Raw genomic sequence first — 25,776 nt, forward strand, 5'->3', positions numbered from 1 at the left:
TTGCTCCTACCTTCTTACTGGGTCGGTGCTACCCACTGGTAGAGCCTTGTAGGAAGCCAGAGGGCACAGGGCCAGGGATGTGTAGTTTGCAGATTTCAACTCCTGATGCTACAGAAGAGAATATAGGACAAGTGTGTGCTCTTCTCAGAATGTCACAGGAGGATGTGTTTCTTCAAAATGAGGAATAAACCCAAGAATGAGGATGACCTGGGATCTAGGAGACAGGGGATCCAACACAAGAAAGAGGCACTGGGAATGCTCAGCAAGGTGGGGAAAGGAGAGCCCAGGACAACAGCTGTGCAGCAGGTCTAGTGTCCGGCCAGGCTGCAGTGGAGCAGGAGGGCTGCAGGCCCAGGGGGGCTTCTCCCAGGAAGGAGCAGCAGGAACCAATCTGTGCTGTGCTTGAGTGCATCGAGAGGAGATTTATTGTTCTATCAGAGAGTTGGGAGAAAATTAATGATGAGTATACAGAAAACAAAGCAATAAAAACCAAGGTTTAGGAGAAACAAAATGTAAGAGAAAGAGAGCATAATCACAGCATTCTATGTGGCTCAGCTGTTAATGATGGTTACATAGCCATAATGATGTGAATGTTGACTGTTTTATTTAATAAAAATTTGATAACAGAGTTTGCAGGGGGAGAGAAGTTGTGTGCTGGGTTGAGGGGAGAGGTGAAAAGAACTACATCTTCGTCTTTTATATTAAAAAAGTCAGTAGATAGCATTTAAAACTAAAAATCAAGAGATGTCAATGTAAGGCAAGCTGTTTAAATATATGAAGATGAATCTCAGTGGAAAAAATAGCTAAAATAGTTGGAAATTTTCTCTGAGGAGTTGGTAGATGTGAAATGGGACAAGGAACTTTTTGTTTTTTCATTATAGGCCTTATGATATTTAGGTTTTAAAAATCTATTTTCTATATTACTTTGGAAAATATTATTATAATCTTTTAGAACCACAAATTCAGAGGAATTTTTACTGGACTGAAACACTATCATCCATGGTTTAAAAATGCCAACTTCAACACCGCTCTTTGTCAATCTCTTCTCAAGAGTTTTTGCAGAAGGCACACTTTTCCATTTACCCTGTCTAAATATAAAAGGCTTAGTGATTACTCAAACTGTAGTCCTGATTCTTTTACTGCAGGGTCCTTTAAAGTCTGATCTCAAAACAATCGATGTATTTTAAAAGTTCTTCATATATGACACTGAAAGGCCTTGATGTACATTCTGGTCAACCTGATATTGCCTTAGATGTGTTATTTCTTTAAGAAAACAGGCTCTCTGCTCCCAACTTTCTTGTTTTTCAGATCTTTTCCGTTCTGTTTCCCAGACCTACAATTCTCCTATGTGTTTGGTTTGATATCATTTCAGATGAAGGAATAAAATAAACACAAAGATGAAAAAAATTCCCAGAAAACTGTCTTAGGGGTGTTGGGAATCCAGTGAGCTGGAGGGGCTTGGCAGGATTTGATCCCATGGGTGGATTTTCCTGCAGTAATACAACAAACTCCATTTGACTATGAATCTAGATTAGTAGGGTTCAAAGGAAAGTAAGGTTGAATTGTATGGGCTTTATGATGAATGGAGAAGCAGCTGATTCTGGCTTTGTGTCATCAAGCAAGGCCATAGCGGGAGTGATCTCTCTTCTTAGCTTAGGGGAATGTCTACTTTCTTGACTTGGAAGTAAATCATCTTTTCTCTATTTTTTCTTGGTCTGCAATAATAAAACAAAAATGGAGAAGGGAGAAAGAAATTATGAGGAGGCTGAATATCAAAATAAAATACATAATAAATATGGAACAATAATGGGTATAAGCCTTGTCTAGGATCAGTCTTGAAGTATATTCTTAGTGGTGAGTCTTGAAAAGAAAATAGACAGACAGTGAGTAACTAATGTAGATGGAGGGGTTCCTGAAACTCTCGTCTAAGAGTGGGACTGGCCTAAGTTCCTTATTTAACGTGTTCCATCCTTCTGTGATATAGAGAATGTGGGAATGTCTAAATTTAATCTTGTATCAGTTGAAAACAATGATTGCAAAATCTAGATACTGTTATCAATTCTGCAAGTAGAACTTCAAAAATTATTTACTCAAGTTTACTTTCCAACAGTTAAACAAGTGAAAAATCAATTAAAAATGTGTTCAAATTGTAAGTTTTCTCAATTATTCGTCTTGTCTTTATGAATACCACGATGTTGCTGATACTCATCGTAGAAATGCTGCCTTCTTCATTTTGTTGTTCCCAGACATGACCTGTGGACATGTTCCTGTTGATCATAATATTGAAATGCAGTGTGGGGCTGTTCCTGGGTCCCCCAGCTCCTCCCAGAATTCCTCCCACCTGGAGGTGCTTATCCTGCCTCAATTTCTCGGCCAGTCTGAGACAGGGGGTGTAGCAGAAGCTCACCGAAATCATGTAGTGGTGCTGGAGTCCTCTCAGACTCCTGACATGGAGGCCCAGGCAAATTTGCTGCAATCCCTGTGTCTCTATGCCAACAGCAACAGGAACAATAGCAGCACCAACAACACCAGTAACAATAGCATCAGCAACAGCAACAGTAGCAGGAACAACAGTAACAATAGCAACAGCAATAGTAGGAACCACAACAGCAGGAACAACAGTAGCGACAACATTGGCAACAGCAACAACAGCAATAGTAGGAACAATAGCAGCAGGAACAACAGCATCAGCAATAGCAGCAACAGCAGCAACAAAGTAGGAACAATAGCAACAGCAAAAATTTCAGCAATAGCAACAACAGTAGCAACAACAGCAGCAGCAGCAGCAGCAACAGCAGTAGCAACAGGAACAGCAGCAGCAGAAACAACAATAGTGGGAACAGCAACAACAAAAACATCAGCAGCAACAATGATGGCAGGAACAAAAGCAGGAAAGTAGCAGTGACAACAATAACAACCACAGCAGGAACAACAACAGCAGCAATAGCAATAGTATGAACAACAATAATAGCAAGAACAACAACAACACCAGAAACACCAACATCAGCTACAGAATCAACAGCAGCAACAACGACAAGAACAATATCAGTAACAACACCAATAGAAAGAATGACAACAACAGCAGTAACAGCAGCAGCAGCAATAGCAGGAATAATAGTAATAGCAGTAACATCAGCAATAGCAACAACAGCAAGCACAACAACAGCAGCAACAATTAGAACAACAGCAGCTGGAACAATAGCAGCAGCAACAAAAAACAACAGAAACAGCAGGAACACAACAGCAGCAACAGCAGCAACAGCAGCAGCAGCAGCAATAATAACAGAAACAGCAGCAACAGAAATAACATCAACAGCAAGAACAACAACAGCAGTAGCAGCAACAACAGCAGGAATAACAACAGGAGTAGCAGCAACAAGAGCAGGAACAACAGCAGCAACAGCAGCAACAGCGGGAACAACAGGAATAGCAGGAACAACAATAGCAGTAGCAACAGTAGGAACAACAGTAGCAACATCAGCAACAACAACAGCAATGACAGCAGCAACAATAGCAAAAGCAAAAACATCAGGAACAACAACAGCAGCAGTAAGAGCAGCAGCCTCACTGACCGGTAACTGAGTGTGGCCCTGCGCTGGCCCAGCTTGAATTATCTCACTTGGGAACCAGTCCTCTTATCTCACTTGGGAACCAGTCCTCTGTGCATGGGTTCTGGATTCTGGCTGCACAGACTAGAAGCTCAGCTTTGTCACTTACTGGCTGTGTGACTTTCAGCCAGTATTTAATCGCTCTATTTTATTTCAGTTCTCCATGGGGTTAATAATGTCCACTCCATAAGATTGCTGCAAGGGTTTAAAATGAGGTGATTTGGAAGAAGGCTTGGAGAACATTAGCTGGAGGCTCTCAGTACATGTTAGGAATTGTCACCCAATTTTACAGAAAAGGCGTGAAATGAGGTGTGCCTTAGGAAATCCCAAAGGCTGTATTTGTAACAACGTCAGGCTCAGGGCCTTGGGACCCACACAGCGTGAGGGACGCTATGACTGGGGCAGCTCTCCTGAAGGAGGCAATCTGCCTGAACCCCGGGTGCCAGCAGTGGCTGCCCCTGCTCCTAGACACTTCTGGCTCCTGCAGGCCACCCCTTCTCATCTCTGTCTGCAGATGGACTCCCAGCCCTGGTCCTCACCTCCCCATAATCTCTTCCCACCACTCCCCAAGCCTTACCAGGATCTTCTACCTTTGAAAGGTGAACTGGGTTATGTAGCGCAGAAAGCCAAAAAGTGAACATCTTCCTAGTTAAATATCTCTTTAGCTTTGATGAACCAGCCTGGGGAAAAGGAAAACCTCTACCAGCATAAGTGTGTGTGTAGATCACTGAACTGAACGTTCCTACTGCAAACTACTCGGAGCATATTTAAAAAACTGGTGTCCAGTAAATCATCTAGGTGTACATTTTCCTATTATATAGAACAGTCATGAAAAGTCTATAAATATTGATGGCTATTGGATATTTACAAAGTGTTAAGCACTTTACAATCATTATCTTGTTTAGTAATTACAAAAATCCAATAAGTTGGAACTGTTGTCCGCATTTACAGATGAAGGAACAGAGGCTTAGAGGAGTTAAGGCCACATCATAGGAAATGTGAAGACCTAGTGTGATACAATGAGTTGTAAGAAATACATATTTGGTCATCCATATGCAGTTCTAGAAAACAATGCCGTCTTAAAGGGTGAAATGGGTGTTTTGTCATGTTAATGAGAGACTTTTGGACCCCCACCCAAGGGTGGGGGCTGGTGGTTGAATCAGCCAGTGGCCCACAATGTAGTCAATCATGACTATGCAATGAAGGCCTGCAGAACCCGGGAGAAGGGCTTATCTCTCTGAGCTCTGCTCTGCTCTGCAGACCCTGCCTCTCCATCGGGAGAGCTTCCAGGCTGGGGAAGCCAGAACACCTCCACGGGCTGCCAAGCCAGGCCCCAGGTTCCATGACGACAGAAGCTCCTTTCTGTGGGACTTTGCCCTGTGTATCCTTTCATTTGGCTGTTCACTTGTATCTTTTATGGCATCCTTTATAAAACTGGCAAACTTCAGTGTTTTCCTGAGTTCTGTGAGCTGCTCTAGCAAATCAATCAAACCTGAGGGGGAGGTCGTGGGAACCTTCAGTTTACAAACCAGTAGGTCAGAAGCACAGGTTAACTGCGTGGGGCTTGCAACCAGTGTCTGGAGTGCGGGGTGGAGGGCAGTCCTGTAGGATGGAGCCCTTAACCTGGGGGATCTAGTGCTGTCTCTGGGCAGAGAGTGTCAGAATTGAGTTGAGTTCTCGGATACCCTGCTGGTGTTCAAGATTTGCTTGGTGTCAGTATCTGTGGGAAGACAGCCTCCCACATACTTACACACACTGGAATTGGTTCTGGGTACCCAAATGGAGTTATATTACTGTAACTGCTGTGTATAGTATTGTTATGGTTACACATATGTCTAAAAAAAAGACACCATTGCATTTGGTGTCAGGGAAGAGGGAATAACACCTGGTCTGTTAGACTCTGCAGCCCACGCTCTTCCACCACGTATGACTGCTTTCCTGACACCGGAGCTGGCTGGGCAAAGCCCAGAGAGCCTCCATTAGGGACGCTGCAGAAGGAAGGCAGCCTTTATTCCACAAGACTTGGTAAGCCCCTATCCCATGTGGGCCAGGCACTGTGTTGAGCTCTAGGAATGTAGCAGTAAGGACGACACAGTCTCTGTCCTCAAGGGAAGATGCTCGTGTGCAGGAGAAGGTGCACTGAGATAGGGAACAGCAGCATGGCTGACCCAAAACACACATGGACACGCACCAGGCAGAAATACAGAAGTGCTAGGGGCTGACCGTGGGAATGGTGGCAGGTGGCCTCTCCGGCAGAATGCCCTTCAAAATGCTGAGCCATCACCCAGTTCCTGGGGACTGCCAGAGAGAGGAAATATCTGCTCTGCATTACCAAATCCTCTGATTTTCTTTCTTGTTTTTTAAAAAAACAGATCCTGGAAACCTAATTTATGTGGAATTTCCCACTTTAAAAAGTATCATTTGGGCCAAGCAAAGCACTTGAGACCTGGAGTCCCTCAGGCTGCGGGTGTGTGACCTCTGGCTGAATTCAAAGGCCTCTTCCAACTCCAAGGCTCAAGTTCTAGGAAAGGCCTCAGACCACCACAATTCTCGGTAGCAATATTTACCCAAGTACCAAATATGTTAAATGTGAATATTTTGTAGAATGAATAAAATTCAGTTCAGTTCCATGTCCCCAGTGGGGCAAAACTTGTTGTATGGATAAAATGGATAAAAATATCTAAGTGTGTGCTTAGATGAATAAACATGGGTAAACTTGTGGAAAGTGGCATATATATTTCTCTCGAAATTTTTTTAAAGTTAACTTTTTAAATAGGTTCATATGAGTCCAAATTCAGAAAGTTCAAACAGGTATGTATTGAAAAGCCTCCCTCCCACCTGTATTCCATAGGTGGGATTCCACAGACAGCCAATGGTATAGTTCTTGTATGTTCTTCTAAACATACAGCTAAGTATGTATATAATTAAATATGTATACATAATACATAATAAATAAATTCACTTATTTTACACAAATGGTAGGATATATGCTTTGTCTATTTTGCTTTTTTATCAATACTATATCTTGGAGAACCTTTCTTGTCAGTGTATACGAAGATGCCTCATTTTAAATGGCTATATAGTATTTTTGAATGACATGCCAAGTTACAGAACTGGTCTTCCAGTCAATGAGCAATTAGGTTGTTTCCAATCTTTTGTTACATAAAAAGTTGCCCAAGAGAATCATCCTATACATAGGTCACTGTGCACATGTGAATTCCTAGGAGTGTGGAATTGCTTGGTGCTAGGAGGACACTATTTCCTTACATTCTCTCCCAACACAGTCTGTTGCCAAGCTCTTTGGTCTTCAACAGTCCAAGCTGTTATTAGTACTGTGTTCATTTGTACTTCTGTTATTATCAAGGAGATTGATCATATTCTCATGTACTTAAGAGCTGTTCTAAATTTCTTTTCACTGAATTATCTGTTCAAGTCCAATTCTTCACTTGGGAGTTTGCTCTTATGGATTTGTTAGGGTTCTCTCTATATTGGGGAGATGAGTCCTTTGTAGAGGAACAAATATTTTCCCTGTTTATTTTTTTTAAGCTCATGGTAGTTTTTCAGTGCAGAACTTTTCATTGTTATGAAGGTAAACTTGCTCATCTTTTCTTAATGGAGCCTGGATTTTTTTGGCCGTGTTTACAAAGACCTTCCCCACTAGGAGAGGATAAAGGCATTCTCCTAGAGGATCTTCATTATTTGACTGTTTCTTTTCTTACAATGTTAAGCCTTTGGTTTTGTTTAAATTGATCTCCGGCTATGTTACAGATTCAAGCTCTTCTTTCTTTCCAAGTGGCTACAGAGTTGGCCCAGCACATGTCCTGAAGAATGCGCACTGCCTACCTCTGCATGTTTTCAGCCTCCTCAACAGTCTCGGGCAAAGCCTTCCCCGTGGTCTCGGGCAGCAGCAGCACCAGTCCTCCGGCGATCAAGCCGACCACAGCTGGAAGCCAGACACACGCACGGCACATTAGGAACGGGGGCCTGCAGGCCCTATAATTAGAGCTCCCCTCATTTCTTTAAAAAAGTTTTTGTATGTGATTTTCTATACTTATGGATTTCTTTACCACCTCGTCCCTATTCTCCAACCATAAATTTTTTGCTGGTTCTAGACTCCATTGAATTACAATTCCTTACAGGGAAATGAAATACTTGACATTTTGAGTCAGGGTTATTCTAGGCTAGAGAACATTGCCACAATACTAAGATACTTTGGAATTAGAAAATAACTCTGAAAAAAAAATCCATTCTAAGGAAAGGAAGAACATAACCCTGCCAATAGAAAGCACTTAGTAAGGAAGATGAGTCAGCAGATTGGATCATTACTAGCTAATAAAAGTGATGGATGGTGTATTACTGCATAACATTAAAAGTAGGGTGTTCCATAAATTCAGATGTTCCATAAATTCCTCTTGCTCCTTTTTCTTTGTCTCCCTCTGTAATTTTTTGCATATGCTAGGGGGGTCGTAGTAAACATTATAGTGTTTCTACTTGTTTTAATGCTCACTAAAGTTTTGGAACTTTAAGGTCACTTTTTCTATGTTTTCTATACTAGAATGCAGGAAGTATGATGCTGGTTCTTCACTTTTGGAGTTTCAGAAAAATGCATGCTGGACTCCGTTTTTGTGTCCTTAATAAATGGCAGAAATAGATGCCACGGAGCACAGGCTCCAGCTCCGGGCACTTGGGTTCCAGCTCTGACACCCGTTTGCTAGTCAGAACCCTTGGGAAGTTCTGTAATCTCCCTGGTGCTCCAGACCTTCTATAGACAGTGGGCTGATGTCTCCACCTCACAGGCTTGCTCTGAGACAAACTGAATTCATAATTGTTAAGGGCTTGGAACAGTGGTTGCCACAAAGTATAAACTAAATACCTAAACTCTCAGACCCTCTCTAAACCTCTAAAGATTCCCTTGGCTGAATCAATAAACAAGTGATTGTAGAAACAATAAACATATTTAGCTGGCTTTGACTCTCAGAAGTGAGTGAATTATGAAGAGACTGCAATAGATTAATCAAGTTATCATCCATTTGGGATTTTGTATTTTCAAAGATAAGGCTAATTAACCAGGATATTCCTTACCAATTTTTCTAGTGCCCTTTCAACCAGGATTTTCCAATATTTTGGTTTGGAAACAGGCTTCTAGATTACTGTTTCTGGCTATTTCAAGACCACAGTTAGCACACCATTATTGTGTGGAAAAGGAAGGGGAAGAAGTTAAAAGGTGAAACTATTAGTTTTGCCTCCTACACCTTCTCAGATGGAAGGCAGATGAGGGAAGAAGATGAGACTGCAAGCAAAAATAAAATCAGGAATTGTCTTTGAGTTTCCTGTAAATGTTGAAATGTACTTAAAATCCTTTATCCTTCCAAGAGAAAGGCGAGGACTGAGGGAAGTCAACAGGGATGCCCCTGGGTCTGGACTTTGCACTGCCTTCTAGTACTTAAAGGAACAGAAAGTGTCTGTCGCCTACTCAGAAATACCACACAGACCCACTGACTACTCACTGCCCACCTTAGGGATCGGCTGAGATTAAGGAATCTCCAACTTCCTCCTTGGAAGGAAGGCGCTCAGAGGGTGTGGTGGCATTTCCCCAAGATGGAAAGGGGGCTCTGGGGACAGGTCCCTCAGCTAGTGTTGGGGGAGGAAGGAATCTGGGACATGGATGTCCCATGAGCAGAGCCAGCCACTCTGTGCTTAAATCATGGTCATCTCAGGATAAAAAGCTTGTGTTCTACCAACCTTGGCCTTTTTGTGGTTAAGTTGGAATGTGGAGGAATTCACTGGGTCCCTTTTGAGGGTGGGTTCTATCAGTGGTTTGGAACCTCTGCTGGCAGATCTACAGCAGTGGAAGATTTTCCCCTCACAAGCCCATGAGAAGAAGGAATGAGCAGAGATACTTGTGGGTGACACTGTGCAGCCTTACATGGAAAGCCCTTTGGGAAAGCTTTCCTTAAGTGGAAAGCTCTCTGGGTGTGCATCTTAGGGGGATGATTTTCCTTGCTCCCCCCAGATTATGTGAGTGTTGTGCTTCTGTGGGAAAATTTTTGTCAAATGAAAAGACTCAGAATGAGAAAGAAAACTAAAGTGGGTGTGTTGAGGCATTCCAGCTAACTGGAGAAGGCAGATGTGTGCTTGAGTCTGGAAGCATGCCGGGAGAGGAAGCCTCCCCATGCCCTAAGGCTGTGGAAAAGGCCATGGACAGAAGGGAATGGAAACACCTGTTCCCGGGGCCCCTTTCACAGTCTGCACACTTTGACAGGCCTTTGGGTGCTAATTGCTGATGATTAGACTCGTCCCAGGCAGCTTCTACTCTACTCAGGGCAGGGAGGGCTCAGCGCTGTCCCTGCCTTCGGATGGGAAGCACAGCGCGGTGTCTGTCTAATCCAACCGCCCGAGGGACCTGAGGAAGGGCGCCAGCACAGGTTCCCATCACGGCAATGCATTTTCTTAGTCTCGCTTTTCAGTCCCCGGGTTTTACAATCTCCCTTTGCAAAAGTTGAAGTGCCTTTCTTTGAAGTGATGAAGAGAAAGATTTCTGTGTATATATGTGTGGGCACTAGGAGGCAGCTGCGTTAGCCTCTGGCCAGGAGACCTGGGGGGAGTGGATTCAGGGAGGAGAGGCAGGGATCCTCTCCTTCTTGCCCTTTCTTGGCTTTGAACCTCTTAGGCTGTGAGCCCTGGCGGGTTCCCATGCTTGAGTTTTAGTAGAGCCACTGTTACTGACACTAACAGCATCACTAATTACTAGTTGTATTTAGTCGTTACTAACAGGCACAGCACCTATTTTGAGGTGGAAAAAATGGAGGTCCCTAGAAAAATAGGTTTTCATTCAAAGCCATGTATGAGGATCTCTTACCAAACACCACCAGCGGGAGCTCGTGCCAGAGGTCGGTGAGCCGGTAGACCAGGAACGGCGTGAACACGCCACCAATGTCACACATGGAGGAGCAGACGAGGACTCCGAGGTTCCTGAAGGGCAGGAACCCGGCCTGACTTGTGAGCCTGTCACACTCTGGCAGTGACCTCCCACCCCACCCCCAAGAAAACACTTCCCCAGGTCATTAAAATGATGGGTTAAAGAGACCGAAAGCAAAGGTGCCCACGTGGCTTTTTCAATGCACAGAAATGATACCTGGTACATAATTCCGTTTGTATTCTGTGGCGCTTGCTTTGTATCAGCCTTCTGGAAGAGCTTTAACTGGGGGCCATCTTTGCTTCCTGCTTTCACCGCTGGCTCCCTGGCCCTGCCCCACGGTTCCTTCTCCACTGTTCCCACTCCCTGTGGCTATTTGCTCTCTCCTGTGGCTATTTGCTAATCCCTTGCCAGAAATTCAGTATTTTCTGACCTCACCACACAGGTTCTGTATTTTATCCCAGCCTATACGTGTGAGATGTGGTCTGACTGCTCCCTTTCCACATTCTCATCCTCTCTGCCCCTGTGTTTTGAAACGTAAGGTGTCCTCTGCCCTCATCAGGGGTAGTTTTGGCCAGTAAGTAAGTGTCCCAACTACCTTCTTCATGCAGAGGGAAACGTGCTCACCTGATGAAAGTGGGGTACAGCTCAGCATTGACCAGGCAGACCATTTCATAGGCCATCGTAATCCCCATTCTACCCAGGCATGAGACAGTAACTCTTAGCCACTGTAGATCTGACCAAAAAAAACAAGCCACTTACATATACCGCATGTGATCTCTGGTCTTCAAACAGTGCTCCAGAGAGGGTATTGCAAAGGAAAATTCCACATTCCAGAACTGGGCAAGAAAGCAAAACTGGTTCTCCTGTGGACTCAAAACAATTCAGCAGAATTCCCCATAGCATATGGCATATTTTATGGGTGTATTTTAAATGATGGTAGTAACTGAAGGTTTCAAACAAAGCTCCGTGTTGCCAATAGGATTGTTATGCAGGTTTTTGCTCCCCTTCACTGAGAAAGCACTTTAAAAGGAAAACATTTTAAAAGCATTTGAAAGGAAAGGAACAAACTGAATAATCGTTCCCTGATTGCATTGACTTAGGTTTCCTCATTTATTCTGTGGGGAGATCTAGGGAGCTGCCTAAATACTATCTGGGAAGTGCTGGCATAAGACTTAAACCCTGGTCCTTTCTACCCAAAGCCCATGCTGTCTGCTCTAGGCCGGCTCTGTCTGTGGCCTGCAGTCTCTCTTGTTATATTGGGTCCTCCTTGCCTCTCCTGTTATATTACATCACAGAACCAGTGGGTATGATTACATGGCATCAGGCAACCACTGGGTGTGATGATTCTTAAAGGCAGAGCGGCCATATGGGTTTGCTCGGCATATTGTGGTCATTCTTTCCAAATCAATGTGGATGATAAATTACATGGTCTTCTATTGAAGGGCTATGACATCTCCTGTCCTCAGGACTTTGGGAGACAAAACCCCAGAGTGGTCTGACACTTACCATCAGGGATAAAAACTGAAGCCAGACAGGCTGCTCCTGCCACCATATTTGCTGCAGCCCACGGATAACGGCGACCAATGCGGTCAATGGTGAGGATAATGATGAAGGCGGCTGGGAATTCAACCAGGGCAGAGTAGAAGAAATCCAGGTAGATGTTGTTCCCTGCAAGGCCCATATGCATGATGAGGCCCTGGTAGAGAACAGAGCTCGTGAACCTAAAGCAAAGAGGGGAGCGTAGGTCAAGCTAGGCACCAAAAGCAAGTCACCAAAAGGGAGAGGCTTCTGGAAAAATGCAAGCTGCATGTAAGAGTTTCTTTGTCGTCTTCTTACTGCTAGTCCCTCCATTCAGTGACCCACTGTGGGTGCTGGCCATGACCCAGAACCAGGAAAGGAAAAGGACTTATAATAGCCATCCCTGGCCAAGTTGAAAGGCAAGACATTTCTGAGTAGAGTGATGTATTTAGTTCAACTACGTCAGGCTATTAGTGGCTATTAATTCTGTCTCTCTCTGTGGTCTTTTGACCAAACTGGGATCAAAAGGATTAACTGCTTTTTCAGATTTTAGGGAACCGGAAGACCCAAATAGGTATCAAATTCTCAAATGGGTACAGCACCTCTTTGGACGATGTATCTTCTGACATTATACGAACAACATTTGACACTGTTTTTTTTTGGGTTTTTTTTGTTGACTCTAAGTGTTTATTTATCTGTAATGGAAAATATGAGCATAATCGGCAAGAGTCACAATTATTCAGAAAAGGAAAGGAAGATAATGGGTCCCTGTTTCCCTGTTGCGTTTTACGTGCAATATCATGAAGGTTGCTGTATAGATTCCTGATGAGCTTTGCTTTTCTCAGAGCTTATAAATCTTGATTTGGCCGGTGTGAATCCCAACTGAAAGCCAAGTGTGCTGCAGAAAGCCTGGTGCAGAGTGACCGCTCAGGGCCAGGCAGCAGCCTGCAGGCAGTCCAGACAGTGGCCTTCACGTTACCGGGCTGTGCAGCCAGGGGGTTATTCTTGTTTGGAAGTTAACTTTTTTTAAGAAGAAATCTACACTCATTATTGATTAATCAGTACCAATGGGTCTCAGTTTTGGTTGTAGATTAGGATCACCTAGAGAATGTAAAAAATATTGCTTCCTGGGTCCTGCCCTTGACCAATTCAGTATAACGGGAGGGGGTGTCTGGATTCGGTGTTTTAGAATCTCCCAGGGCATTTTTAGGTGATGCCAAGGTTGAGAACATACTGATCTGTGCTTTGGGACTGTAAGCGGATTTCAACATCTGCCTGAGAATAAGAGTACCAGGAAAACCTCCTCTAAATGAGCCGCCTTACTATCTATGCCAGTGTTAATACTGGAACTAGGTGATGGGAAGGCCCTCTTGTCCCCCCCCCCCCTTAATGTGAATGACTGGGATTAAAAGGTTTTGGAGGAATTTTAAAGTGAAAAATATTTCTTACCAGTTGTACATCAAGATCAAAGTGTGTTTCCTTATCTGAGGGGTTCTGACCAAGTCGAGGAATGAAGGACTCAGCTTCTTGTCGACTTCCTCATCGGGCCGGAGGCTCTGGGAACAGAAGCACTAGGAACGGCTCTGCATATTTAATGATGGTGCCCGCGGGTCATACAGGGAGTAACAGTTACACTTTCTGAGGCACACCTACCAGGTGCCCAGGTAAGCCCTCCCACACTTCAGCTCCTCTCATCTCTCCAGCTCCCCTGGAAGTGAGGTCTGTCGTCTCCACCCCATTTCACAGAAGAGGAAGCTGGGATGCAGGAAGTGAGGTAACTCAGACAAACATACAGAGTGATACCAGGTGGAGCAGAGTGGGGTGACATTGAGGCCCACCCCAGGGGCCCCAGGGGCGGAGGGCATCAGCATGCCCTCTGCTCCTGGCCCAGGAGGCTCTGCTCTGGGACCTTAGCACTTGGGTCAGCTCCGTATGGCCTGTGCTTGGTACAATAAAGGTCTTGGGTCCACCCAGACAGGCTGAGTTCGACTCTGCATTTTCTCAAGGACCCCAGGGGAGTCCTGTGGGAGAAGCTCTGCTCTGGAAGAAAATGGTGGTGGATGTGGGAATCCCTCTCCAGGGTTCTAGGAGCATTGCCCTCACGAAAACCACTCGGCCTCCTTCCTAAGCAACATAGGTCGGTGTGCCAAAGACAGAGGGACAAGGGAACAAACCTCCAGCACAACCAGCAGTGACCGGACCACTGCCACTGCGTTACCTCTACAGACAGGGACTCGTGTGTACTGTGTTCCCTGACCGGCCTCGGAAAGGGTCTGAAACCTAAGAACTGGGGCTATGCCACTCATTCCCAAATCCTGATTCTAAAGTCATGTCAACCCTAAGATCTTACAGGTAAACGATCTGAGATCCCCTTTCAGAAATGATTTACTCTGATTTTAACATAATTTTCTAACAAGTTTGATTTTTTTCTTTCCCAGCCGTGTCAGATGAAAAGGTTTATGGTAACAGTGAAAAAGGGTCTCCTAAAGGCAAAACAAACTTCAGAGAAAATGGACACCTGAGTGATGTGTTTGACGTAAGAAGGCAAGAGATTGTTCACAATGTTTGGGGATGGTTTCTATTCAAAATGGTTAAAATTCTAAGAAATTGTTTGTACTTGATGAATCTGCCCTCTGGGGAAAAAAACCTCCTTCACTGAGGATGCCAGTGGACACTGAGGTAAATCAGACATGAGTGACCAGCCCAGTCTTGAGTGGTACAAGACAGAAGCTCCTCATATGCCTGTAAATGATTTTTGTTTCCTTTTAGTTTTATGGTTTCCATCGATTTAAAGTATTCTACTGGGGAACCATGAATCTTAGCAAACAGAAATACCCTGTTGTATGGCAGCCCTTCTGCAGCTCCTGGTTGAGATAGTGGACACTTTCCCCAAACCCTCCTTTGTCCCTGGTCCCTGATGTGACACTTCAGCTGCTGGCTCACCTGGACAGAGACGGGCAGAGATTTTCCGTTTTTCTTGGCAATGTGCTTAATGACCTTCATGGCTTTGGCATTTTTGTTCTGGGAGTTCAGCCACCTTGGAGACTCAGGCACACACCTAGGGACAGGGCAGGTGTTACCAGTGGTGGTAAGTGAAGGGGAAAATCTTCCTGAGCCCCTTGTCCCATGGTCATAATCAGATTTCTCTGTGGGATCTTACATAGTGAGGTTTGGTTGCATCTACAAAAGAAATAGTTATGCAGGTGCTACACAGCCAAGGAAACCATCAACAGAATGAAAAGGCAATCTACTGAGCGGGAGAAAATAGCTGCAAATCATCTATCTGGTAAAGGCTTAGTATCTGAAATACATAAAGAACTCATATAACCGAACAGCAAAAAAACAAAAAACAAACAAACAAAGAAACCAAACAATCTGATTTAAAAATGGGCAGAGGGCCCGAATAGTAATTTTTCCAAAGAGGACATTCAGATGACCAATAGGCACAAGAAAAGATGTTCAACATCAAACTACAGTGAGTTATCAGCTTAGTCAGAATGGTTATTTTCAAAATGACAAAAAAACAACAACAAATGTTGGTGAGGATGTGGAGAAAGGAGAACCCTCAAGCACTGTTGGTGGGAATGTAAATTGGTGCAGCCATTATAGAAAATGGGATGAAAGTTCAATATTAAAAACAAAAATGCCATAAAACCTAGCAACTCCACTTCTGCATATTTATTGAAAGAAAACAAAAATAGTAATTTGAAAAAATATATGCACTCTTCTGTTCTTGCAGTATTATTTACAATAGCCAAGATGTGGAAACAACCAAAATGGCCAGCAATGGATAAATGGATAAAGAAGGTGTGGTACATATATACAATGGAATATTACTCAGCCAAAAAAAGAAGGAAATCTTGCCATTTGTAACAATGTGCATGGACCTAGAGGGTATTATGCTAAATGAAATAAACCAGAATGAAAAAGGTAAATATTGTATGATCTCACTTCTAATAAAAGAAGCAAGCTCCTAGATACAGAGAACAGATTGATGGTTGTTTGTGGAGGTGGGGGAATGGGGTGGAGGAAATGGTTGAAGGAGGTCAAAAGGTACAAACTTCTTGTCATAAGGTAATTAAGTTCTGGGATGTAAAGACAGCATGGTGACTGTAGTTAATGATACTGTATTGTATATTTGAACGTTGCTAAGGGAATAGGTCTTAAAAAGCCTCATCATAAAAAAATTGTAAAATTGTGCAGGGAGATGAGTGGTTCTTCCTTCCTCCAAATGCTGGCCTCTATTCAGCCTCGTCAGGAAGACCTCAAGTCCCCTCTTCTGGGAGTGCCCAGGGGGTCTTCGGGAAGCAAACTGCCAAGCAGGAAGCAGCTGAAGCCCCAGCTGTGAGCTGCAGGCCAGAGAGGCAGGTCTCAGTGGCTCCAGCTTTGCAGCAAGTGAGAACTGACAGGCACGGTGGAGGTGAGGAGGTGGCTGCATGCACACTGTCAAGGGGAAAGCAACTACTGTATGTATTTTCTGTATTCTGAGAGCTGACTCAGAATACAGAGCTGACTCTGAGAGCCGGAAAGGCAGACTGCACGAATGGAGCTTGGTCTGGCAGGACTCAGGGAGCCCCTGTACGTCTTTGAGCAGGATTACAGCCAGGGGGCCAGGAGGAGGAGAGACTGTCAGGAAGGAGGCAGAGAAACAGGCAGGCCCCAATCGGGGTCATTGCTCTGGGAGAGAAGGGCTGCTCTGACAGGCGGGGCTCCAAAGGAACTCAGGTGGATGTTTCTGTGGAGGTGCCATGGAGACAAGAATCAAGGACAACTCTGTTAGGGCTCAGTGTCAGGAACAGAAGCGTGGTGTGCTCAGTGGCCATCAATCCACAGCTCATGGCTCGGAGGTCCTCCACTGTGACACTGCTGGGCTACCTCTCTAGCTCACACTTAGCAGCGTGTTTAGTGCTGGCCACCTGTGCCTCAGGGGGCAGAGTCAGCAAAGACGAAGGGCCAGGGTGAAGGGCATGGGAGCCTGGTGAGAGGAGGCAGGAGCTGGGAGTGGTTGGCTTAGAGAAGGAAAGTCCTGACAGACTCTGAGAGACATAAACCGATGCTGGAAGAACTGCCTGGTGGAACAGAAGTTAATTTTTTGAAGCTCTAGATGTAGCAGGAGTACCAATGGGTAAAATTGATGGGAACGTAAATTCTGGCTCCATGGAAAGCCTCTTGGGCATGAGCTCTGGGCTCCACAAAGAGGCTTACCTGATGGTAAGTAGGTGCCCTCTGTGCCAGAGCTCCAGCAGAGGTGGGAGAATCACATACTAGGGGGTTGCTGCGGGACCAGACAGGCAACTGGCCAGAGGACCCCACTGTTACCTGGCCTCAAAGAGGTGACACCCCCTGGGACGGATAGTCGAGTTGTGCAATGCCAAGTGAACAGTTGATGCCAACAAGCAGTGAGTGGAGGGGGGGGGTACAAAGATGTGTGCACAGGGCCACCGAGCAGGGGACAGAGGCCTGCCTGGGCAGGCTGAGCAGGCGGGTATAGGGCAGTGAGGCCTGCACAGAGTCCCTCCACCATGACTCCCACACCCTCTCTGCCCTTGTGCCTCCTCCCTTCCACTCCTTTGCCGCCTCACTCTTTGCTGGTCCTGTCTCCTCATCCTCAAATGAGAATGCCTTTCAAAAGTTGGTGTTTGCTCGTGGTCTGTCCGTCTCCCTTGTCTTCTGGCCCTGATCATTTCTCGGAGGGATCTCATCCATCCCCATAACTACAACAATGATGTAGATCTTATCTGAACTCCTGACTTTTAAGTTTAACTCCCCCCCAGATACCTACATGTGGATGCCCATGCAGCACCAAGCGTTCCTCAGGTCCAGAGCTCACCTCAGCATCTTTCCCTCCACAGCCCCTCCTCCTTCTGAGTGACACTCCCATCAAACATGCAGACGCACAAGGTACACGCCAGATGCCACACTTGGGGCACCTGTAGGATTCCAAGTAAGTTAAATTCGATTCTACTGCATGAAAGGTGGCAAGAAGTGCTTCGGAGGTGATGGGAACCGAGATAATAGGTGAGCCTTCCTGTCTGCTAACACATTAGGTTTCTATTCAAATAGGAAAGTAACATGGTAGAGCTGGTTTTAAAAATGAGACATGAGGCGTGGATTAGAGGTGGTGGAACAAATGCCCAAAATACCAGTTGGGAGGCTAGGGAAGCAATCTAGGCAGGAAATAATGAATTCCTAGTGGGAGTAGGAAAAAACAAGGGTTTTGATTCAGAGATGCAAAGGAGGGAGAATGGATGTAGGGAGGGGCTAAAGGTCACTCTCAGAGTTTTACTGGCTTTTGGAGGAGAGCAGGTTTCCTGGGAGGAGTTGAGATGTTCAATTCTTAGACAAGACAACTAGGGGAAGAACAGGTGGGTGTGTCCAGGAACCAAATACATGGCTTGTTGCATGGGAGGGAGACTTGTTTGATAATCACATCCCTCTTGCTTTATCTCAGGTAAACCTCCCATTAAGAGTATCTGATAGTTTCAGCTGATTCTAGTGTTTTCTGTGTCCCTTGAGCAGGGGTGACATCTTTCACTTCTCCTGGTATCTGTGACTGATTGGTACAGTCTGTGTGGGGTGCCAGGGTGGACTTATCTGGGATAAAGACTGCTGTGGTTGACTGGGGATGTCTGCTCTGGGCATGGACATGGGGACATGGTGATAAAAAGTGCCATGGTGCCATGCATGCCCCACTTCCTCAATCTTGAGTTTCATTCTGATCAGGTTCAGAATAAGAACAGTAATATTGTCAGTTTCTTCAAAGGGTACTACAGCCACCAGAAGCTGATTAAAACACCACATTAATAATGTGAAAATGTAAGATCCAAGTCATCAAATGCTTAAGCCCAAAGTGAAAGGACATTTGATTTCAGGAGCAGGAGACAGGCTGAAGCCTGTGGTATTTTTTATCCCTTGAAATATGGACCTGGGTTTCCCATGAAACCAAAGAGGGAGGGAAGCCTTAGGTTTCAAAAGTCATGGTGCATTAGGGAGGGCAGACTCTTTAGTTAAATAGAGCACTTCAATGTATTTCCTTTTTGTTCCAAGTGGACTCACCAGTAATAGAGCAAGAAGCAGAAGTTGGGCACAGTAACCGTGAGCTGCAGCCACCTCCAGTGAGGAATCACGTATGCCACCCCAGCAAGTACCAGGAGCCCAATCGTAAAGGCGACTTGGTAAAAAATCCCCACTGTTCTTCTATAGCTCAGCCCGACAAATTCTGTAACTGCAGAGAGAATCTGAATGGTCAAGTCAGTACAATAGTGGGTTGGCTATCCAACTAGAGGGAAACTGCAGAGCCAACCTTCAAACAGTAGTCCGAATTCTAGAATTTTCTATACAGCTCTTTGAAATGTTTAAAATGTGTTTTGGGGCCTATTTTGTTATAATTATTGCTATTGTGTTAATGTAAAATCTTATAATCTCACATTAGATGGGGTGAAAGGCCTGCCAACATGAGCAAAATGGTTAATTTATAGAATAATTTCTAGAACAAATGCAATCGTTTTTAAGATATATGCAGAATTTTGAACTAGAGTGATAAGGCAGTGACAATTTAAGACCTGAATACCTGAACCAAAAATTGAATTTAGATCATAGATGATTTTTATATAAATGAATATCTCAATATAACTTGTTCTCTTACTTGAGTTAAACATTTTCTTTTCAATTCTGCTTTGTTGTAAATGGCTTGGAAACGTAGCAATAGGACCTGTTTACAAGGACTGATTTTTAAATTTTCAGGAATTTTGCAAACTGGTTGTTAAACCCATTGGTATTTTAAAATCAGTCATGGTGGGAGTACTGGCAACTTAGAAGACACTATGAATCAGAGACTTTGTTTTCTAAGAGCCAGTTTATTGGCATACTGCAGCACATGGTGTAATGACCAGCTTTATCTCACCCATAACTACAGCATGACAGGTGTATGAAGTCTGTGGTACATGGGTTTAGGGGACCAGCATTTTTATATCACAAACATGCTAGGATTGAAATTCCAGATATTCTGTGAGCCAGAGAGTTTTGCTCAGATGTTGGGTAATCATGTAAAAAGACTTCAACTATTTATAAACCAAACAAATTGCCCTCTAAAAATATTCCTATAAATTACTGTTGTCAATTTTCCAAAAGTATTCAAAAATGGAGTTAGAATGTAATTGCTCAACAAAACTTTATACAGAGTGGTTGGGGTCCCAGATGAAGGCTTAGGGTGGGGAGGTACAAAGAGGTCTAGTACAAGTGCCCCTCAAAGACATTCAGAGGGACTGGAGAGGAAATTGATGGGAAGAGGCTGAAATTTAAATGTATACAATTAATTTCTACATATTATGTGTTCTAGAAACCAAATGATTGGTTGAGCAACTGCATATGTTCATTTTTTGTTGCCCAAATGCATATTAAAGACCTTCCATGAGAGGTACCTATAGTATTAAGCACTATCTCCTCTTCACCTCACAGAATTCCCCAAATTAACTTTACCAGGTAAAATTTTAAGCACATGTATTCTAGTTTTCTTGTGTATAATGGAAACTTTATTATTAGCAGTAGCGTCCAAGTGTCCATTTCCCTTTGAGTGGATGATACTTGAATATAGCTGATGGGAAAGTAATGATGGAGTTAATTCCCAAGATGTAACTATGATGGTAATTTTTCTTAGTATTACTTTAAAGGTGCTATGCTGCTAGAATTCAAATGTTCTCCTATATGCCTTGAAGCTTAGGCCTCACTCTGGCTACCACTGAGTAGGATGTAAATGATAATCCTGGCTGGCTGCGGAGCATGGACTGACCACAGGACTTGTATTTTCAGTTTCCTTGCGTATAAATTATGAATAATATGGTTTACTAGAATCAATTTACACAAAGTAATAGAGTCCCTTATACTCCTAACATGGCTCTCATCATTAAATTTTCTTTATATACAGGCTGGCAGGTTGGATTTTGTCTCTGTGTAACACCCCTATGTACAGAAAACAAAAATCCTTACAGTTATGTAGGAATTTGGAATGCATGATGTTTACCGTCAGTTATTTTATTTGTTTTCTTTATACGAAGAATGTAGAATGAGGTGATTGAAAAGATTTTACTTTTGATACAGGAAAAACCAGTCTCTGCACACTGTGTTAAAGCTGAGCCTGCTTTTCTGCAGTGACCCCCCACCTGACTCTATTTTAGCAGCAGTGCCTGCGTGTCCTCCCAACTGCAGTCGCAAGCATTCTTACTCAGGATGTAGCCTATCAGCCAGCCTGCCTTGCTGACCAGTCCTTGGATCAAACGAAAAGTTAACATCCATGTGTAGGTTGGGGAAAAGGCCATGAGGACCCCAGAGGCAGCATTTATGAGGATTGTGATCAAGAGGCAGAGCTTACGGCCAAACCTGCAGGGGGAGAAGCAGAGAGAGGGGAAGAGTGAGATGAGATCCATGAAGATCGCAGAAGTCAGCAGGAGTTTGGGAGCTCAGAGCCCTGGAGGCTGACTCTGAGCTATAGCAGGCCAGCGGGCGCCAGGTCACACTCGCCAACAGAACCCTGGAGGTCAGTTGGTTCCATGCAGCGTTTTCCACCAGCCCGCTGCACAGGGACCGAAGCACTGTGAGCCCATTCACCCCAGGGCTGGAGTTACCTGCTCAGCTCCGAACCATGGAGGGTGATGGGGGGAGTGAGTCTCCCAGGCCACCCAGTGCTCAGTGCCCCGGGGGCCTGTCTGCCCCTCACCCTGTGAGCTTGGGCCTTTGCTCTAACAGTCTCAACCAACTGTCCATCCAAGAGAGTTTTGGGTTTAGGAAGAACAGAATTCGAGTTCAACATAGTCCCCCATCCATTTTCAACACTGCCTTGGACTTGGCAGCATTTGCATGGCTTATGGGAAGGGTCTTTTGTGTGGTAATGTGGTCACTTCACATGGTCATGGCTACAGGAGTGTCCCTGCAGGATATTCCATATTTCATGTGAGGGACTCAGGGCTCATCAGCCTAGGGCCTTGTACAGTGGCTCCACGCACAGAGCGGAGGAAAATGTGGAAACCTGGGGTTAATCTTGGCCTTACCGCTTACCGTACGATGTTGCTGAGTTATTCAACCTTCCCCGGTTTCCTCATCTGGAGAAGACCTGCGTGACCCAGCTGGCAAGAAGACTGAGGTATCACACATGAAGAGCTGGACACTTCACCTTCCTTCTCCCCCTACCACCCACCTCCCTCTATTCCCTCTGGGTGCCAAGCTGGCTCTCAGAAAGCTGGTTGGGGTGCTGGACGTGTATTTTCACCTTTTCATCATATCTGGTTTTGTGCCAAAAGACACTCTAATCAGCTGGGAGTGGATATTTCCAAAATTCTGCATAGAAAACATTTTATTTGGTCTTTGTTTATCTGTTTCAAACTGAACAGTTCTTAGGGCTTATTGTCATTAGCAGTGCACATTCAGTGGTGGCTGAATGTTATCTGATTGCTTCTCTACCTTTAGACAACTATATTCTTGTGACCATTTCAATACTAACTGACCATTTAAGAATAATCCAGGATGTCATTAATAATTATTAGGGAATAATAATATTTTAAATCTGAAATTTAAAGATCAAGCAGTCACACTGGTAATTAATGTAAACTGCTTCATTTCTTAGAACTTGGTTTTTTTGATCATGTCATTTCTTAATTCTCAGTCAATGGATGCTATTGTAAATATATATGCCCTTGGCTGTTAATTCAAAACCTTCCAAAGTCACATCTCAACACAGTGGTTTAGCCTTTCTTCCCACATCTACCCAAACTCTTTTCTTTACCCTCAAAGAGTTTATGAACATTTGCTCAGGTGATAATTCTTTAACTTCCAAAGTTGACTCATGTATACCAGAAACAATCACAGTCATGCTCCTGTAGATGGACCAAATCCTGTGGCTGGTAAGAGGGAATATTCATCATTTAAAACTCAGAGCATAAAAACCTTCAGAATATCAAATCAACAATGCAGAAAAACTTTGCAGGGAGACATGTTCCAAAGAAGAACATGATCTTATTGAGAAAATTACGCATGGCTGGAAGAGGTTTTGGAGATCTGAGATAGTGGTTTGAGACCCCCCCCCCACTCCCCACCAGCCCTCATCTTCCACTCCCCAACTCCTCGCAACAGAACCACTGAAGTGGTTACATGAAAAACAAAGGGAGAACCAGGAGGCGTGGACTCCAGGACTGCTGGCCTCTGTCTGTTAGTTGCTTGCTACTGAGAAGGCGGCCGCCCCGGGGCTGTCAGCTGGGAGTGGTTAGAAGTGCAGAGTCAGGCTCACTCCAGACCCCCTGGGTCAGAAGTCAGAATTCTAACAAGATCCCTGGGTGCTGGATGCACATTAACGTTTGGGAAGCACTGCTTTCATTCCACTCAGCCTGTTTCCTCATCTGCAAATTGGGGATAATAAAATCTTTAAAAGGCTGTTATGATCCCAAATGAAATATAACACACCAGGATGCCCAGTACAGTGCCTGGCACATAGTAGGTAATGGAGAACTCGTTTTGGGAGATTCCACATAGTCGAGTAAGTTTGACTCTGACTCACAGATTTGGGTTTGTTTTGACCCAGTTCCATCATGAAAAAGGCAGGAGGATGCTGACTCCCAGGAACTTATTATTAGTCTTTCAGGAAATTTGCAAGCAAATTAAAAAATTGTTGAACACAGTTGCTAAAAATTAAATTATATACTTATAATCAAGCAAATTATATTAAAAACAAGTGTCATAAGTATACAAAACACTGCTTCTTAATTATTTCACTGTTTGACCATCCATTATCTATGCTCATGGGGTTATTTACCTCTATCTGTTGTGTCTGTACAGTGGAAATAGTGTATTATTTCCACATATTTCCAGCCAACTCTCTGTTCAGTGACCTTACTTTGCTAGCTTGAAATGGACCACCGTGGGGGTATTTACACCAAGGAAATCAGCAAATGCTACAAATCTTTTTCCCTCAGAAAGTCATTCATTAAATATTTACAAGCATATCACTAAATATAGCACTTATAATTACTGATTATTAGAGTAAAAAGTCTGGAATTGGTGTGAGATTACTTATGTCACATGATCCTCAAAATCATTCTTTAAGAGGTTTGAATGATGAAACAAATTGGACATCTTATTAAAGGTTTATTTTCAAATTCTCTAACATAGGCCCTCCTTCACTCCCTCCTTTCCTTTCTTCCATTTGCAATGCTAACCTTCAGAAGGCTGACGTGCTGTAAGACTCAGTATTCTTATTTACAATCTTTCATAATGTCCTCCTTGTTTTCTTCTAAAAGGTACCCCAATCAGCTGTTGGGTCATATTTTTAAAACTTTCATAGATGACATATTCTATTTAATGTCAGCTTAATCTGTAGCATAAAATAGGTTTGCATGAGATTTTTGTTGCACTGTATAAAATCTCAAAACTGTTCCGATATAGGCGTTAAGTTCCTTTTTTTTTTTTTGTTTAACCCTATGGAGTTGTATTAGTGCACACCCTTAGATCACACACAAATACAACAGGAGAGGGGTCAACTGCCAACATAACTTCAGATTGTTTAAGAAAGGAAATAGAGGTACATACATAGATTATTGGGGAAGAATCATGAGTAATCAGCTTTACATAGGAGATTGCACCAATAGGAGCAGAAAATGAGGTCACCTAGGTAGGTGGATAATTGACTGAGGATTATGTCAGGAATGCACTATCAGTAGAGAATTAGACAAGGCTCTTACTGTCTGAGTGGGATGAGAATAATTAACTCATTTATTTAACTAGCTGTGAGACTTAGTCACCTATTTGCTCACTTCTTTCCCGTGAGCTGAGTGTTAATAACTTCACCGCACATGGAGGTGGGCAGTGGGAAGGGCGAGGAGAGAGGGGACTTTGGACCACCCCTTGCTAGTGTTGCTCCTGATTTAAGGCATCATCTCCAAACGACTGTCATAGGTTCTGTGGCAATAAAAATAACTCGAATGGCCTCCTCATTCCCTCACAAGCCTCCCAGAGACAAGCCTCCCAGAGAGCCTCCGAGAGACGGCTGAGCAGACAGCTCTGGAAGCAGTGTGGTGGATGGAGCTGCCTTGAGGCCGGCGTCTCACCTGCCACCCTCCCTCCCCACTCCTGCTGCCCAGTGGGCCAGGTGTGAAAATGCACATGACCCCCTGCCCCTAGGGATGGGGGCAGTGGATGTGGTGACATGTGGGTGTGATAGATTAAACCGTCATTGTTAATCTTTTAACACTTCTGCAACTTTCAATCCAGCCTGACAATATAGTTTAATCATAGAAAATATTCTATTTATATTTAATATTATACTCATAGTTTTGGGTTTATCATACCATAGATATAGTTGGGGAGGGCAATAAGCATACAGTGTATTTACTCTACCATTTATTTCAGGACTAAATATGCATATGTATGGTTTATAATAAATCATAAATATATTAAATTGATTATAATAGAATTTATATATTTATTGTATAGTTATATATCACCACTTCACTAGGTGACTGATGACTAAAGAGAATGATACTGTCTCAAATGTTAAGCACAGTGCCTGGCACATGGAAAACTCTCCATAAACAGTTGGCATTCTGAGTATTAAATAATTAGCCCTGACGGCCATATTATCTAAAGTGTTTATCAAATATAAAGCAAAATTTTCTGTTTTCCTTTTGAGGACTCCTAAAAACATCTACTGGGTCATTACCATTGTAAAGATGTGTGTTACAAGGAACTTTC

General features: G+C 43.8%; 1 protein-coding gene across 1 annotated transcript in view; it reads right to left on the minus strand.

Moving 5' to 3' along the window:
- Positions 1-587: 587 nt before the first annotated feature.
- LOC108409362 (solute carrier family 22 member 2) overlaps positions 588-25,776 on the minus strand; it is a 28,096-nt gene continuing 2,907 nt past the window's right edge. The window contains exons 3-11 of the mRNA XM_037023840.2: positions 21,266-21,420; positions 19,102-19,270; positions 14,989-15,103; positions 13,495-13,601; positions 12,034-12,248; positions 11,152-11,260; positions 10,468-10,580; positions 7,452-7,551; positions 588-1,715 (exon numbers count right to left, since the gene is read on the minus strand). Coding sequence (XP_036879735.2) covers positions 1,649-1,715; positions 7,452-7,551; positions 10,468-10,580; positions 11,152-11,260; positions 12,034-12,248; positions 13,495-13,601; positions 14,989-15,103; positions 19,102-19,270; positions 21,266-21,420 — 1,150 coding nt within the window. The 3' untranslated portion in view covers positions 588-1,648. The remainder of the gene's footprint in view (positions 1,716-7,451; positions 7,552-10,467; positions 10,581-11,151; positions 11,261-12,033; positions 12,249-13,494; positions 13,602-14,988; positions 15,104-19,101; positions 19,271-21,265; positions 21,421-25,776) is intronic.

This window comes from Manis javanica, chromosome 13 (genome assembly GCF_040802235.1).
Source record: "Manis javanica isolate MJ-LG chromosome 13, MJ_LKY, whole genome shotgun sequence".
NCBI lineage: Eukaryota > Metazoa > Chordata > Mammalia > Pholidota > Manidae > Manis > Manis javanica.